This window comes from Xenopus laevis, chromosome 8L (assembly GCF_017654675.1).
Source record: "Xenopus laevis strain J_2021 chromosome 8L, Xenopus_laevis_v10.1, whole genome shotgun sequence".
NCBI lineage: Eukaryota > Metazoa > Chordata > Amphibia > Anura > Pipidae > Xenopus > Xenopus laevis.
Genome location: NC_054385.1, coordinates 118,995,882 through 119,013,433, shown reverse-complemented (window position 1 = coordinate 119,013,433; position 17,552 = coordinate 118,995,882). Strand labels below are relative to the sequence as shown.

The window sequence follows — 17,552 nt, the reverse complement described above, 5'->3', positions numbered from 1 at the left end:
GCTTTTACCACAGATGGGATAAAATTCTCATCTCTTCGTGCAGTCATCTTTCGAACTAATTCACTTACAATCAATGAAGACTCAACAGCAGTTCCTTCTTGTGTTTCAACCTTCTTAATAGTATCATGAAAAAGAGGTAGGGTTGCATTGGAAAATTGTAGCCAAAGCTCAGTGCAAGGATCAGAGAACCATCTCTTCAAGACAATTGGACATTTGTCTTCAGATAAGAAAAATGATTTTAATGCTGGGTAAAGGTCAAGAATTCTTCTTAAGGCTGGTAGCAAAGATAACCACCTGACATTGCTAGAGCTAAGAACTTCCTTCCACTCTTGCCCAACAAAATCACAAAATTCTTTGAGGCGTTCAACTCTAACTGTGAAGATATGAAAATATCCAAAAATCTTTGAAACTACACCATGAATATCTAGAGGGATCATACCAAAACTGGCGTGTGCAGAGTTATGCACAATGCGTGCCACACAGCCTAATGCCACAACATTTCTGTTAAGAGATTCTCTAACTTTAGTAATAACATTATTGCCCTTTTTTCTTTTCAATCCACCAAAATTAGTGTTAGTGTTATCAGCAGATATGCCAATTACTTTGTTTTCTATATGCAACCTACTAATAACCTGGAGGGTTTTCTTCGACAAAATCTCAGCAGTTTCTCCTTCAAGCTCAAAAAAGTAAACCAATTTAGTGTGTATCTGCACTTGACCACCACCCTGTGACTCATTACCAACAAGGACATATCTCAACAGTATAGGAAAAAGTTTTATATGGCTATGGTTTGAAGCATCAATCAGTAAGGTAACAAATGAAGTTCTCTCTAAATCTTGAGTAACCATTTCAGTTGCCCACCTAGTCATCACATTAGTTACAATTAGTTCACATTTTGTTCTCGAACAACTAAATTTGCTCTCATAGAATTTCTTAATTAAATGTGAAGAACAGTCCATTGACCTAAAACTATGATGATGCTTTATTGTATGGAATGCATATGTTCCTTCTTGAAGTGCCAAGTGTAACTCACTTTTATCAGGTAACAATTTTTTAAAAAATGTGTTTACTTTTGAAGTACCAGCTTGAGACAGCTGTGCCCTTTTATGTTTTTTTACAAGCTATATGGTCAGTTACAGATGCTCGCCCACCACTTGCGATAGTAAAAGATATCTTACACATTGAACAGAAAGCTGAGTTTTCATTTTCTCCTGGCCTGAGAAATGGAAATTCTTTTCGTATAGTCAGTCAATACACACTTGCGTTTTTTTAGTTGTTTCGGCATCCTGTTGGTCTTTCAAGAACGTAGCTGTAAAAAATCCTTCAACAAAGAAAAAGCTTGTTAGAATCAAACAAACATATTGCTGAATTTGCAACCTATTAAGTTGTTATCCTAATTAGTTACTTACCTATTTCCAGACTTCGTATCCTGTGTAAGATGATGCTTGTGAGAATGGGTGACTTGAAGAAGAAATCCGACCTTGACTTGAAGAAGAAATCCGACCTTGACTTGAAGAAGGAATCTGACTTGACAAAGAAATCTGACTTGACAAAGAAATCCAGCACAGATATCCTGTAAATAAAGCGACACATTAGTACTACATCAGTAACACTCTGGAAGGTCAGTCTCCTAACACTTCTTTTTAGAGACTTACCTGTTTATCCTGGCTTGTAAATATTCAACATGGCAATTGTGAGATGGAAGGATGACTGTCTTGGAATGCTTGAAGGAGTCTGACTTTGAAGAAATCCAACTGTGAAGACATCCAGCAAAGATATCCTGTAAATAAAGACACACTTTAGTTCTACATCAGCAACACTCTGGCTGCTGGCAGGTCAGACTCCTAACACTTCTTTTAGAGACTTACCTGTTTATCCTGGCTTGTAAATATTCAACATGGCAATTGTGAGATGGAAGGATGACTGTCTTGGAATGCTTGAAAAAGTCTGACTTTGAAGAAATCCAACTGTGAAGAAATCCAGCAAAGATATCCTGGAAATAAAGAGACACATTAGTACTACATCAGCGACACTGAGTCGGGCAGGTCAGACTTGTAACACTGCTTTTTAAGGACTTACCTGTTTATCCTGGCTTGTAAATATTCAACATGGCAATTGTGAGATGGATGGAAGGATGACCGGCTTGGAATGCTTGAAGCAGGAGTCTGACTTTGAAGGAATCCAACTGTGAAGAAATCCAGCAAAGATATCCTGGAAATAAAGAGACACATTAGTACTACATCAGCGACACTCTGAGTCGGGCAGGTCAGACTCGTAACACTTCTTTTAGAGACTTACCTGTTTATCCTGGCTTGTAAATATTCAACATGGCAATTGTGAGATGGATGGAAGGATGACCGGCTTGGAATGCTTGAAGCAGGAGTGACGTTGAAGGAATCCAACTGTGAAGAAATCCAGCAAAGATATCCTGGAACTATTTTCATGCTTTAATAAATATATACTATAGTGTATTAAATATCTGGGTGTACAATTAAATGCATATCTTATATTTCATTAAATTGTTGTCATATGTATACCCTTAGGAAATCATATTAACCCTTTATACACCAGTGCCTACAAGTACAACTCCAATGCACTGCAATAGCTATACACACACACACTGGCTCTATTAAAGGGGTTGATTCCCTTTAAATCAGGGGTCCCCAACCTTTTTCACCTTCAGATTTAAAAAGAGTTGGGGAGCAACACAAGCATGGAAAATGTTCCTGGGTGGTCCAAATAAGGGTTGTGATTGGCTACTGGTAGCCCCTATGTCTGACCTATGTGGACTTACAGCCTCTAGGAGTGTCTGTTTGGCAGTACATGTTTTTTATACAACCAAAACCTGTCTCCAAGCCTGGAATTCAAAAATAAGCTCCTGCTTTGTGGCCACTGGGAGCAACATCCAAGGGGTTGGAGAGTAACATATTGCTCACAAGCTACTGGTTGGGGATCATTGCTTTAAATGAACTGTAAAGAGGGATATTCTGAGACAATTTTCAATTGGTTATCTTTTTTTATTTGTGGTTTGAGTTATTTAGCTTTTTATTCAGCAGCTCTCCATCCAAGTAAGGTTGCAATTTCACCCATCTGGTTGCTAGGGTCTATTACCCTAGGAACCATGAATTGATTTGAATAAGAGACTGAAATATGATTAATAGTAGAGGCTTGAAAAGATAAGTAATGAAAAGTAGCAATAACAATATATTTGTACATAGGCTTAGCAGAGCTTACAGAGCATTTGTTTTTTAGATGGGATCAGCAGCAACCCAGTTTGATTTGAAAGCTGGGAAGAGTCAGAATAAGGCAAATAAAAAACTATAAAATAAAAAAATAAAATAATGAAGCCCAATTGAAAAGATGCCCAGGGTGAGAGAGAGTCTGTGACTTTGTGTGTGTACAGCCAGCCTGGCCCCAGCCGCAGTCACCCACCACCAACCAAGTACCAACAAAACAACCAACCACCCCGCCCGTGACAAGACGGCTGTGAGCGGTGTGTGCGAGTCTCTGCGCTTCTCTGATGTCTCCTTCAGGCTGCCTGGGAGAGCGCGTCTGTTCCTCCCTCAGTCTCTCAGCAGTGATGTTACGCGCGGACAAGTGCGACTCCTACAGAAAGGGCAGCGACTCAACTCTGTGCAGCAAACACCGCGACCCCCAGCGACCCTCCCCCAGATTCACACATTGGGCAACAAAGGCTTCCCCTACACTAGCACTGCACTGTTACTGTTTACCTACCTACTAATGGGATCCCTACACTGACTGGCTGCTGCAGCTAACTAAGCCAGGGGCCAGGGCTCACCTGCCTTAAGTTCCCTTGCTGCTAATACCTTGTCCTCCGCGTCCGTGACTCCTGCTCCTCTGGTGACTCCTGTCTGGTCTCCATGCACTGCGCAACTGTGCACGTTGAGGGCAGGGACAACTATATAACCTCCTACGGCCCAGCCCTTTCTCCTTGGCGCCAAAATATAGCCAATAGAAGTAGGTCAGTCTGGAACTCTACTCTCTTGACAGATGTTTTCTGTGGCCAACCAGGGCTCCAAATTCACGGGGATGCAGCCAGGCATACACGGGGACTTTTAAATTAATGGCCATTTTACGGGGACACTTCACGGGGCAATTTTTGACGGGGCACAGGGTCTTGAAACGGGGCATGTCCCTGTGAAACGGGGACGAATGGTAACCTTAACTTAAAGGAAATATGAAACGGCCCCTCAGGCAAATGCCCGAACAAACATATTGTCAGTCCGGGCCTGGCAGGCAAGAAGGCAAGGGCAGAACAGAGCCAGACATCTTTAGTAATCAACTTAGTCCCTTTGTAAAATGTATAATGAAGCAATAGAATTCTTAATGAATCAGATGAAAATTGAGAACAGGACTGGCCAGATATGGGATGACTTTGACGTAGTTGGCCAGCTTAAATATATTGCAATATATGGACAAACAATCCCTGTTTTGTTTAAAGGGTAAGGCATTTTTCAGTAGCAGTATGCACAAAATGTCTCTGTCTTAAATATATTGATAATGGGTTGAGTGCAGAGGACCTCTTGTATTTATCTTTAGGAATCAAGACACTGCTCCCAGAAAATGTAGATTATAATGCATAATGTACCCCCTGCTGTAATTTGTAAAGATATTAGTAGTCACCTTGGAGTTATGTGACCCAATGCCGGATTTGAGTAAGCGGGGCCCCTGCATGGTCGCAGTGCCGGCTGATTCCGCTCACCTCTGCCCCCCGTTGCAGCCGAGTCCTAGCGCCGGCCGCAGCGCTGATGCACGTGCATGCGTAGTCATGTGATGACGTCACCGTGGGACCACGCACAGGCACAGCCCGGAAAAGAAGAGGAGATCTGCACCAGTCCGCCGCTCTGCGCTGTTTACTCTCTCTCTGTTGGAATGAAGACAGAGCTGAGTAGAGCACAGGCGCACAGCAGCCAGGAGTTGCTTGGGGTGGCTTAGATACACAGAAGGTAATGGCGGCCGTACCTTATCAGTAAACACTAACATTCCAATGATTCCATTCACAAAAAAAATCACAATACACAAGCTGCTGCAGCGGGTCAGGGGTGCCTGCTTGCTGCCCCTAACACCTTGCCGCCCTAAGCCCGGCCTAGACGGCCTCTCCCCAAATCAGGGCCTGATGTGAACTGTATAAAAGCACTCGCCTTTTGGCCTTGTGCTTTTATACAGGTCACATAACCCTTCGGTGACTTATAATATCTTTATAAATTACAGTAGGGGGTATATTATCCACTATATCAGAGATCCCGAACCAGTAGCTCAGGAGCAACATGTTGCTCTCCAAAGCCTTGGATGTTGCTCCCAGTGGCCTCAAAGCAGGTGATTATTTTTCATTTCCAGGCTTGGAGGCAAGTTTTGGTTGTATAAAAATCAGATGTACTGCCAAACAGAGTCTACTGTAGACTGCCAGTCCACATAGGGGCTACCAAACTGGTCCGGACTAAGGATTAAAATAGGCCGTGCCATTTCAGGGAAACAGAGGCCCAATCAGCCCCCACCCGCCCACTAAATACTGACTTTCTATGGCACCTTATAGCAGCTCCTCTGGCATTTGCCAGAACCCACATATTATCAGTCCGGGCCTGCTACCAAATGACCAATCATTCACATCACTTATTTGGCACCACGAGGAACATTTTTTATGCTTATGTTGCTCCCCAACTCTTTCTACATCTGGATGTTGCTCACGGGCGAAAAAGGTTGGGGACCCTGGCTGTAGTATATACACAGTCTGATGGCTGATGCTGCGAGTTATCGCATTCACCACAGTCTCCACACAGACTCAGCGCTGTCCGCTCTAGTGCTGCCCCCCCAGAGGGCTGACGGCTTGCGCCATGTGAGGCATCTTGTGATCCAAGGTGGTGAGTCCCAAGGTGATGAGTCCCTGCACTGGAGACCGACTCTGGGGGCCGGGGGATGTCACGTTATAACCGGTCCGGGGCTAGCGGCAGTATAAACTGGGTTGGGAATGAGGAAAGCAACATCGCTGACCCTACAATACGGGGGAGGCCCCGAAAGTGAAAAGCCACAGAATGTTAAAAGCTACACCCGGCAGTACAGGGAGCATGGTGTTAGTGACGTCACGCTGCTGGTACATAAGTGGGAGGCTCCTGCGTTTCTGGTGAAATTTCCCCAAATGCCAATGTCCGTGTCACAAGCTGAAGGTAACGGTGACAAAAGACTCAGCTGCATTTCTTCATTCCCAGTACTTGTGTCCGCATTTCACTAATGTTAATATTGATCTCACTGTCTGCCTCAGCGGCTCTCAGCTTCTCTCCCTACCCACTACTGCTGGAGTCCCCGCCCACCCTGGATATAGCTCCACCCAACACAAAGCATTAAAACCGAGGAGGCTGAGTCACCGCCCACCCTGGATATAGCTCCGCCCAACACAAAGCATTAAAACCCGGGAGGCTGAGTCACCGCCCACCCTGGATATAGCTCCGCCCAACACAAAGCATTAAAACCCAGGAGGCTGAGTCACCGCCCACCCTGGATATAGCTCCGCCCAACACAAAGCATTAAAACCCAGGAGGCTGAGTCACCGCCCACCCTGGATATAGCTCCGCCCAACACAAAGCATTAAAACCCAGGAGGCTGAGTCACCGCCCACCCTGGATATAGCTCCGCCCAACACAAAGCATTAAAACCCAGGAGCCTGAGTCACCGCCCACCCTGGATATAGCTCCGCCCAACACAAAGCATTAAAACCCAGGAGGCTGAGTCACCGCCCACCCTGGATATAGCTCCGCCCAACACAAAGCATTAAAACCCAGGAGCCTGAGTCACCGCCCACCCTGGATATAGCTTCGCCCAACACAAAGCATTAAAACCCAGGAGGCTGAGTCACCGCTCCCACCCTGGATATAGCTCCGCCCAACACAAAGCATTAAAACCAAGGAGGCTGAGTCACCGCCCACCCTGGATATAGCTCCGCCCAACACAAAGCATTAAAACCCAGGAGGCTGAGTCACCGCCCACCCTGGATATAGCTCCGCCCAACACAAAGCATTAAAACCCGGGAGGCTGAGTCACCGCCCACCCTGGATATAGCTCCGCCCAACACAAAGCATTAAAACCCGGGAGGCTGAGTCACCGCCCACCCTGGATATAGCTCCGCCCCCAACACAAAGCATTAAATCCCAGGAGGCTGGAGTCACCACCCACCACAGTCTTTACCAATAGACACTGCCCACAACCACTGCTCACTAGCTGTGGCGGCTGTAACCAAGTTGAGTCAGTGTCTCCCGTGTATAAATGAGTGTGTGTGACAAGTTGTACTACAGATGGGACAGAAGAGGAGCTGACAGAGAGGTACCAGCAGCAGCAGTGGGATCATGAAGTCAGTGATAGCGGGTGAGTATGAGCTCAATATTGATCTCCTGTGTGTGTCACTATCATCATACACTAATGCAGCTGGGAACTGACATCTGCTACACACTCACCAATATGATATTGGTGAGTGTGCAGCAGATGTCAGTTCCCAGCTGCATTAGTGTATGATGATAGTGCAGGGCTGCCATCAGAAATCACGGGGCCCCGCACAACAAAATATACTGGGCCCCCCTCGCCACCCTTCCCTTAGTATGAAGGCCACACAAGACACAGGCATTAAAACATTAAGTGCCCCCCTACGAGTTAAAAAAATAACTTTGGTGCCCAGGCCCCTCCTACAAGTTTTGGTGTCAGGTGGTGGTTAAAGAAAAAAATCATTTGTGGCCAGGCCCTCACACATTTTAAAAATAAACAATGAGCCAGGGCCCCCACACAAATTAAAAAAAAAAAACATAGCCAGGGCCACCACACTTTTTTTTAAAAAACAACAATTAGCCAGGGCCCCCACACATCTTTAAAAAAAAAAAACTAGCAAAGGGCCCCCACACATTAAAAAAAACAATTAGCCAGGCCCCCCACACATTTAAAAAAAAACAATGCGCAACTGTGCACGTTGAGGGCAGGGACAACTATATAACCTCCTGCGGCCCAGCCCTTTCTCCTTGGCGCCAAAATATAGCCAATAGAAGTAGGTCAGTCTGGAACTCTACTCTCTTGACAGATGTTTTCTGTGGCCAACCAGGGCTCCTAATTCACGGGGATGCAGCCAGGCATACACGGGGACTTTTAAATTAATGGCCATTTTACGGGGACACTTCACGGGGCAATTTTTGACGGGGCACAGGGTCTTGAAACGGGGCATGTCCCTGTGAAACGGGGACGAATGGTAACCTTAACTTAAAGGAAATATGAAACGGCCCCTCAGGCAAATGCCCGAACAAACATATTGTCAGTCCGGGCCTGGCAGGCAAGAAGGCAAGGGCAGAACAGAGCCAGACATCTTTAGTAATCAACTTAGTCCCTTTGTAAAATGTATAATGAAGCAATAGAATTCTTAATGAATCAGATGAAAATTGAGAACAGGACTGGCCAGATATGGGATGACTTTGACGTAGTTGGCCAGCTTAAATATATTGCAATATATGGACAAACAATCCCTGTTTTGTTTAAAGGGTAAGGCATTTTTCAGTAGCAGTGTGCACAAAATGTCGCTGTCTTAAATATATTGATAATGGGTTGAGTGCAGAGGACCTCTTGTATTTATCTTTAGGAATCAAGACACTGCTCCCAGAAAATGTAGATTATAATGCATAATGTACCCCCTGCTGTAATTTGTAAAGATATTAGTAGTCACCTCGGAGTTATGTGACCCAATGCCGGATTTGAGTAAGCGGGGCCCCTGCATGGTCGCAGTGCCGGCTGATTCTGCTCACCTCTGCCCCCCGTTGCAGCCGGGTCCTAGCGCCGGCCGCAGCGCTGATGCACGTGCATGCGTAGTCATGTGATGACGTCACCGTGGGACCACGCACAGGCACAGCCCGGAAAAGAAGAGGAGATCTGCACCAGTCCGCCGCTCTGCGCTGTTTACTCTCTCTCTGTTGGAATGAAGACAGAGCTGAGTAGAGCACAGGCGCACAGCAGCCAGGAGTTGCTTGGGGTGGCTTAGATACACAGAAGGTAATGGCGGCCGTACCTTATCAGTAAACACTAACATTCCAATGATTCCATTCACAAAAAAAATCACAATACACAAGCTGCTGCAGCGGGTCAGGGGTGCCTGCTTGCTGCCCCTAACACCTTGCCGCCCTAAGCCCGGCCTAGACGGCCTCTCCCCAAATCAGGGCCTGATGTGAACTGTATAAAAGCACTCGCCTTTTGGCCTTGTGCTTTTATACAGGTCACATAACCCTTCGGTGACTTATAATATCTTTATAAATTACAGTAGGGGGTATATTATCCACTATATCAGAGATCCCGAACCAGTAGCTCAGGAGCAACATGTTGCTCTCCAAAGCCTTGGATGTTGCTCCCAGTGGCCTCAAAGCAGGTGATTATTTTTCATTTCCAGGCTTGGAGGCAAGTTTTGGCCAGGGCCACCACACTTTTTTTTAAAAAACAACAATTAGCCAGGGCCCCCACACATCTTTTAAAAAAAAACTAGCAAAGGGCCCCCACACATTTAAAAAAAAACAATTAGCAAGGCCCCCACACATTTCAAAAAAACAATTGGTCAGGGCCCCCACACATTTTAAAAAAGAAAAAATAGCAAAGGCCCCCCACACATTTAAAAAAAAAACTATTAGCCAGGGCCCCCATACATTTAAAATAAACAATCGGTCAGGGCCCCCACAAGTTAAAAGAAAAAAAAAAACTGCACGTACCTTAGCCAGGGAGTTCAGATGCCGGTATCTTCAGTTTCTTGTGCTCTGATTCGCCAGTGAAATGTAAGTCCGGGTAAACCCGCATGGTGATTGGTTAAAGTAGAGGGGAGGTTCAAACTTTTCCCAACCAATCCGCATGTGGCTTTACCGGGACTTACATTTCATGGCGAATCAGAACACAAGAAGCCAGTCATCGGAGCTCTGATGCAGGGGCCGGCTGTGCAAGTAAATGCAAGTAAGTGCAAGTTAATGCAGCACGGCCGGGCCCCCCTTAACTCCCCAAACCACCAGGGCCCGGGACAACAGTCCCCCCTGTCCCCCCCTGATGGCGGCCCTGAGTGACACACACAGGAGATCAATATTGAGCTCATACTCACCCGCTATCCCTGACTTCATGATCCTGCTGGTACATCTCTGTCAGCTCCTCTTCTATCCCAGCCCTGCAGAAGCACAGTCAGTTTCTTGCTGGACGGAGCTCTAGACAGAGTGGGCGGTGACTGCAGCTTCAGTAGAGGAGGTGTGTGTGTCAGTGAGGGACGCTGCGGGCACAGAGGGAGGGCACGGCAGGTGCCAGGATTAGTTAAACGCGGACACAACCGCTTGGAAAAGTTGCCGATATGTTTTTGGTACAGTTACCTGCAGTTTGTGAAATAGACACGCCCATTGGGGAACGTTCCTCAGAAAGTCCTCCTCCCACCTTACGTCACACAACCAAGATACACACGTGCTTAGTTCCTGTTATTGTGCAGATCAGTACGAAGTTTTTCTGTTTCCCTGATCTGTAGAACCGGCCCGTGACTGTCCCGCTATGTATTCCCTGGATCTGCTGCTGGAAGCGGGTGAGTGAGTGCGCGGGGCAGCGGGGAAGGGACGATTTGGGGCACAGAGTGACGGGGAGCGCTGAGGAACCAGTAGCTTCTCATTCCTATTGCTTTACACTCACGTGACGTCTCTAGTTCTCCCCTACCCACGTGATCAGTACAGCCTACCACCTTGTGTTTATTACACTGATTCAGTAGGTTTTATATAGTCATATACTATATAAATGTCACATATAAACAAACGTCTCTCCCCTTCCACAGGGGCGGTCCTATTCTCCTCCCAGCCTGAGGGGTGTCACCTGTCTCTAAAGGAGGGGTGGGGTTATGATAATTAGCTCCTCCCACTGAAGGTCTGGCTCAAGTGTTGCTAGTACAGACTTCCATTAAAAACAAGTCAGTAATAATTTTTTTCCGTGTACACGTGTGCCATAAGAGAGGGGGGGGGATTGGGAGACAGGCTGACAAGGGAGTCACAAATAGGACTATGGGCAGGCTACAGGCAGAAGACCCTTAACCCTACACTTATTACCTGCCGTCCCCCCATCGTTTTGCCCCAGATCTATTGTGCGTGCCCCTAGCCCTGAGCAGCAAATGGGATTTAGTGTGTGTATATATATAATGGGATAGGAAGGGGCAAACAAACAAGTGTGAGTTCAGCCCATGGACATATTAGTTCTCATATCGCACTCACAGAGATAATAAAGCCCAGCCCCCATCACGCTGAGTCCCAGTCTCTTCTGAACATAAAGAATTGACAGAAACTGTTGTCCCATGACTTTCTGTGTAGTCCCTATTGAAATAGGAAAACTGCATGAATATAGCTGAACCCGAATGGCTCCTGACACTGACTTCCCCTCCCTGTTTTCTGCAATGGGTTTCCTCTAAGATGTTGGTGCTGAGTTTTCCTCTGAGATGTTACAACTTACAGCTGAGGTTTCCTCTGAGATGTTACAGCTGAGGTTTCCTCTGAGATGTTGCAGCTGAGGTTTCCTCTGAGATGTTGGTGCTGAGGTTTCCTCTGAGATGTTGGTGCTGAGGTTTCCTCTGAGATGTTACAACTTACAGCTGAGGTTTCCTCTGAGATGTTGCAGCTGAGGTTTCCTCTGAGATGTTACAACTTACAGCTGAGGTTTCCTCTGAGATGTTACAGCTGAGGTTTCCTCTGAGATGTTACAACTTACAGCTGAGGTTTCCTCTGAGATGTTGCAGCTGAGGTTTCCTCTGAGATGTTACAACTTACAGCTGAGGTTTCCTCTGAGATGTTGCAGCTGAGGTTTCCTCTGAGATGTTACAACTTACAGCTGAGGTTTCCTCTGAGATGTTACAACTTACAGCTGAGGTTTCCTCTGAGACGTTACAGCTGAGGTTTCCTCTGAGATGTTACAGCTGAGGTTTCCTCTGAGATGTTACAGCTGAGGTTTCCTCTGAGATGTTACAGCTGAGGTTTCCTCTGAGATGTGACAGCTGAGGTTTCCTCTGAGATGTTGCAGCTGAGGTTTCCTCTGAGATGTTACAGCTGAGGTTTCCTCTGAGATGTGACAGCTGAGGTTTCCTCTGAGATGTTGCAGCTGAGGTTTCCTCTGAGATGTTACAGCTGAGGTTTCCTCTGAGATGTTACAGCTGAGGTTTCCTCTGAGATGTTACAGCTGAGGTTTCCTCTGAGATGTGACAGCTGAGGTTTCCTCTGAGATGTTGCAGCTGAGGTTTCCTCTGAGATGTTACAGCTGAGGTTTCCTCTGAGATGTTACAGCTGAGGTTTCCTCTGAGATGTTACAGCTGAGGTTTCCTCTGAGATGTTACAGCTGAGGTTTCCTCTGAGATGTTACAGCTGAGGTTTCCTCTGAGATGTTGCAGCTGAGGTTTCCTCTGAGATGTTACAGCTGAGGTTTCCTCTGAGATGTCGGTGCTGAGGTTTCCTCTGAGACCAATCTGAAAACAACTGAACTGGAAAAAATGTTTTGTAAGGTAAACAAACAAAATACTTAAAAAAATCCCCCCAAAGTAAAGAATGAAGCCCTATCGCAAATTGTCTCAGAATATCACTGTCTGCATGTTACTAAAGGCAAATCATCGCCTGTAAGGGTGGTGGCAGATGAGGCTACTGGGGGAGATCAAAGTGATCCGAGTGCCATCCCACTGGCGATTTACATTGTAGCCGGCGGGAAGGTATAAGGGGATATTAGTCACCCGAAGAAGAGGCAATTAGTTGCTGCCCAGTAGCCTCGTCTGCCCCCAGCCTAAGGGAAAACTAATGGCAGTCATACAGATACTGATAATATTAGAAAGTGTAGCTCAGTATTGTACCAACCCAGCAATTTGAGTCATTAAGTTATTGCTTTGGACAGACCTTCCTACAGTTCTAGTGCATTACTTTTGTTGTTACCAGACTAAAAATCTGATCTGCCTGTGCCTTTTCTTTGTGCCTGTATGGGACGTCTGTAGATCCAAGCGGATGAGACTTGCACATGGATGCATATTCATAAGAGTTAGTGCTAAACTACACGGGAGATTTTATAGGATGGTGTCGAATTAACAGATCGCAATCTACAAGTCAGATGTAGTTGCATGGGTCAAAATATAATGGGAGTGATACAAAAATCTGATGTGTAATCTACATGGAATATTTTCCATTCAATGTGATGTGATTGTCAGATGCTGATGTTGTGTCTTCATCGTACGAGATAAATATGATGGTATCTGACCGACTTTTGTTTCATTGAAATACATTGAATGTCGGATGTGATGCATGAACAAACTACACCATCTGACTTTATCTGATCTGACTTTATATTCTTACTAAAGAGGGATCAGTTTTCATAGCATCCTACAAATCTTGTGCTGTTCCATTGTAAGATCAGATAAAGTGTGTCCCACAAAATCTGATCAAAATCTCCTGTGAAGTGTGAGTATCTGCATATACTTGGCTATAATTGTTATTGTCCTGTTCCTGCAGTTCTTCTGTGCATCTTGGGGTCCCAGTTGGTCACTGGGAAGTCTCTGCGAGTGGCTGTGGCATCAAACATACAGATCTGTGACTTCCCATGTGAGAAACAAGTGCTTTATTTTCTGGAAAGAGCATCCAAGGAACGGATCATGGACTTCTCTTGCATGGACAGGTATCTGCACATTTATGGCACTTACAGAGAGAGACTTCAGTTGAACCAATCTACTGGCTGCTGCACTATTACCAATGCCCAGAAATCTGACTCCGGTGATTATGTGTTAGAATATCAGGAGCTCAGGAAAGTCACACAGTACAAATATACAAACTACTTGATCATGGGTAAGTGATCTGCTCTGTGTAATACTGAAATGTAAATGGGAATCAGATAAAGCAGCAGTGTAAGTGGGATCTGCTTCATTTAACATTATTTGTCTCATAAAGTAGAAGTATTTGCTGAGGCTCACTAAAAGTTAGTTCCCCCCATACACCGGCCGATATAAACTGCCGACAGATTAAGTCAGCATCTTATTGGGCAGTGTATGGAGACCACCAATGGGGTTTATTTAGTGCAATTATTGTTGCAAGGATTACTTTGCCACCAATATGGATTAATGCATCTTAGTCACCATCAAGTACAGGTCACTGTTTTCTTACTACAGTGAAAAAGAAAAAAATGTAATTATGTTAAATGTGATTCAATGGGACATTGCCTTCATGTAACTTTTTGGTCCTGTACATATTTTAAGGTAAAATGGCTCCAAAATATGACTACATGATTTCAAAAACTGTGATACACTGAAGATTAAAGATATAAGCTTCCAACAGTAAGTCGGCACCTTATTGGGCAGTGTATGGGGCCCACCAATGGGCTTCCCCGATCTATATCTGGCCGAAAGTTGGGCAGATGTCCAGGGCCGCCATCAGGGGGGGACAGGGGGGAGAGTTGTAGGGGGCCCGAGGGTAAGGGGGGCCTAGCCCCCCACACTTACTTGATTAGCTGGGCCCCCCATCTTTCTGAGAGCTGCTAACTTCGGGAAGGCATGGACGTTTAAGGGGCCCTGGCCACCAATTTTCTTATAATGGGGGGGGGGCCTGGCCACCAATTTTTTTTCTCATGTGGGGTCCTAGCCACCAATATTTTTTAATGGGGGGGCCTTGGCCACAAATGTTTTTTTTATGGGGGGCCCTGACCACCAATATCTTTTTATATTTTATTAACATGTGGAAACCCTAGCCACCAATATTTTTTTTGTTTTTTTACTGTGTGGTGGGGGGCGGACCTGTGGCGTGGGGAGGGCGGACCTGTAGGTGGGGCTTGCGGTGGGCGCAGCCCAGGGGGCCCAGGAAATTTTGTCGTATGGGGCCCTGGGATTTCTGATGGCGGTCCTGCAGATGTCAATCGGGCGGGTTTAAAAAAAGATCGAGGACCGCGTCTATTCATTGATGTGGCCCTCCATCCGACCACCTGTATGCTGCTCATTGTGAACCAATTGTTCTTTATTGCCCACCTCAAGGTGGGCATATCAGGTTGAGATCTGCTTGTTTGGTGAAGTCGCCAAACAAGCAGCTCTCCCTGTGTATGGCCAACTTTACACATACATGGTAAATAAAGAGATACAGCTGCTCTACTCAGTTCTCAGGGTGCTGTATAGTGTATCCCAAACTGCCAGACTGTCAGACTCCCACCTCCATGCAGTGAGCAAGCCTGTGTGTAAGGCCTGTAGCACACGGCAAGATTGAGTTTTTCACAATTGCTTTTCAAGTGAGAATTGACTGAAACCCCCCAGTGCTGGGTCTTTCATTGTGTTGCCCCTTTATATTTGCTGAGATTTGTTAAATTATGTTAGTAGTACAGGCATGTGTTTAAAATTATTATTTCTCTCTATTTTTTTCAGACCCAGTCTCTGTGACCAACATAAAGACCGACCGCAGTGGAGAGAATGTGAGTCTGAGTGTTTCCTACAGTGGGGAAGAGACCACAGTTCTGTGGACATGGAACGGAGGAGCCCTGCCTGAGAGACACCAGCTGAGTGACAGTAACAAGACTCTCACTGTACCCAGTACTGACACTGGCACATTCACTGTCCTTGTCTCCAACCCAGTCAGTCACACCAGCACTCACTATAACCTCACACTCCCAGGTAAGTGACAGTAACAAGACTCTCACTGTACCCAGTACTGACACTGGCACATTCACTGTCCTTGTCTCCAACCCAGTCAGTCACACCAGCACTCACTATAACCTCACACTCCCAGGTAAGTGACAGTAACAAGACTCTCACTGTACCCAGTACTGACACTGGCACATTCACTGTCCTTGTCTCCAACCCAGTCAGTCACACCAGCACTCACTATAACCTCACACTCCCAGGTAAGTGACAGTAACAAGACTCTCACTGTACCCAGTACTGACACTGGCACATTCACTGTCCTTGTCTCCAACCCAGTCAGTCACACCAGCACTCACTATAACCTCACACTCCCAGGTAAGTGACAGTAACAAGACTCTCACTGTACCCAGTACTGACACTGGCACATTCACTGTCCTTGTCTCCAACCCAGTCAGTCACACCAGCACTCACTATAACCTCACACTCCCAGGTAAGTGACAGTAACAAGACTCTCACTGTACCCAGTACTGACACTGGCACATTCACTGTCCTTGTCTCCAACCCAGTCAGTCACACCAGCACTCACTATAACCTCACACTCCCAGGTAAGTGACAGTAACAAGACTCTCACTGTACCCACTACTGACACTGGCACATTCACTGTCCTTGTCTCCAACCCAGTCAGTCACACCAGCACTCACTATAACCTCACACTCCCAGGTAAGTGACAGTAACAAGACTCTCACTGTACCCACTACTGACACTGGCACATTCACTGTCCTTGTCTCCAACATTTTCCTGTCAGGTTTATTTACGCAATTCAGTTTTGGTTTTGTAAGCTCTGGTCTAGTTTTCTTCTGTGCACAGTTTTCTTCTATAAATATTGCACGTCTATCTCCAGCCATCAGTGCAGCAAGGAGTAATAATGCTTAGTGCCTTGTTGTGTGTTTTGGGGGCCAATTAACTGCATTTGCAAAAATGTTACTTAGTGGGGGGAAACAAAGCTGGGGCTGGACTGCTCTTTTGAGAAGAAGTTGTCAGAAGGAAGTTGTTGGTCACACGAGTGCCAGTGAATAGCATCCCCTGTGCAAGTCTGTCTGCAAGTGAGTAAATAAGGTTCCTCTTTCCTGTTTTTGTATCATTTGTCACCCATATTACTAATGATCGCTCTTGTCTGTTACTGTAACCAAAAGTACCAAGTTTTACAGATAACACTCATCATGGGTTCATCCCTTGTATTTCAGATACTGCCTTGCCCTCTCGATCTCGCACTGTGTCAGCTGGGATTATTATTGCTGCTGTCTCTTTGGTTTTTGTCGCTGGTATTTTTATTTGTCTCTTCAAGTGAACCAGACAAACAAATGACAGTTAATAAAAAGTGCCATTTAGGCTGCTGCTCCAGGATAAACCTATGCAAGTTACCAAGGGCTGTATCACAGGAACCTCCAATCTGGTCAGTACGTGAGCCATCAATACATCTTTCTTTCACTGCAACAAATGGGATTGAGGACAATGACGGGTCGGGGTGGCTTCAGGGGGTCCCAAGGCTTCTTGGATGACATTTGTAATATACATGTGGGCACTAACAATTATCAGATACAATAGAACCCCCATTTTGCGTTTTTTTAGGAGAAGTGAAAAAATGTAAAATTTGGACTTTAATTTGAACATAATGTGAATGTAATTCGAATGTCAGGAAGGCTATTAAAGGAAAACTATACCCCCAAAATGAACACTTAAGCAACAGATTATATCATATTAAGTGACATATTAAAGAATCTTACCAAACTGGAATATATATTTAAGTAAATATTGCCCTTTTACATCTCTTGCCTTGAGCCACCATTTTGTGATGGTCTGTGTGCTGCCTCAGAGATCACCTGACCAGAAATACTGCAGATCTAACTGTAACAGGAAGAAGTGTGGGAGCAAAAGACACAAC

The 17,552-nt window shown here is 45.6% G+C and overlaps 1 protein-coding gene and 2 long non-coding RNA genes across 6 annotated transcripts; 2 read left to right on the top strand and 1 right to left on the bottom strand.

Annotated features, from left to right (window-relative positions):
- Nucleotides 1-958: 958 nt before the first annotated feature.
- Nucleotides 959-2,388, bottom strand: LOC121397186. Its single transcript, XR_005963571.1, has 5 exons — nucleotides 2,299-2,388; nucleotides 2,080-2,211; nucleotides 1,869-1,993; nucleotides 1,410-1,780; nucleotides 959-1,321 (listed from the first exon to the last, which is right to left on the bottom strand). It is a non-coding gene; the product is annotated as an uncharacterized LOC121397186 (long non-coding RNA).
- Nucleotides 2,389-7,240: 4,852 nt separating this feature from the next.
- LOC121397184 lies at nucleotides 7,241-16,240 on the top strand. Of its 4 annotated transcripts, none has more exons than XM_041573472.1 (4): nucleotides 9,731-10,573; nucleotides 13,509-13,671; nucleotides 15,395-15,529; nucleotides 15,645-16,240. In XM_041573472.1, exons 1-3 carry the CDS (start codon nucleotides 10,543-10,545, stop codon nucleotides 15,513-15,515), a joined length of 315 nt encoding a protein of 104 aa, XP_041429406.1. In that variant the 5' UTR covers nucleotides 9,731-10,542; the 3' UTR covers nucleotides 15,516-15,529; nucleotides 15,645-16,240. The 4 variants fall into 4 exon arrangements, with proteins under 4 accessions (XP_041429405.1, XP_041429406.1, XP_041429404.1 ...); XM_041573470.1 differs by having other exon boundaries at nucleotides 10,426-10,573; nucleotides 13,509-13,838; XM_041573471.1 differs by lacking the exon at nucleotides 9,731-10,573 and adding an exon at nucleotides 7,241-7,374 and having other exon boundaries at nucleotides 13,509-13,838; nucleotides 15,395-16,240.
- A 10-nt stretch (nucleotides 16,241-16,250) lies between these two features.
- Nucleotides 16,251-17,244, top strand: LOC121397185. Its single transcript, XR_005963570.1, has 2 exons — nucleotides 16,251-16,330; nucleotides 16,855-17,244. It is a non-coding gene; the product is annotated as an uncharacterized LOC121397185 (long non-coding RNA).
- Nucleotides 17,245-17,552: the final 308 nt, after the last annotated feature.

Bases quoted from the DNA above. Each gene is read 5' to 3' on its own strand.
- LOC121397184 (XM_041573470.1), top strand. From the start codon at position 10,543: ATGTATTCCCTGGATCTGCTGCTGGAAGCGG. The intron at 10,574-13,508 runs GTGAGTGAGTGC...CTGTTCCTGCAG, and splicing joins GGATCTGCTGCTGGAAGCGG to TTCTTCTGTGCATCTTGGGG. The intron at 15,530-15,644 runs GTGACAGTAACA...ACTCCCAGGTAA, and splicing joins GCCTGAGAGACACCAGCTGA to GTGACAGTAACAAGACTCTC.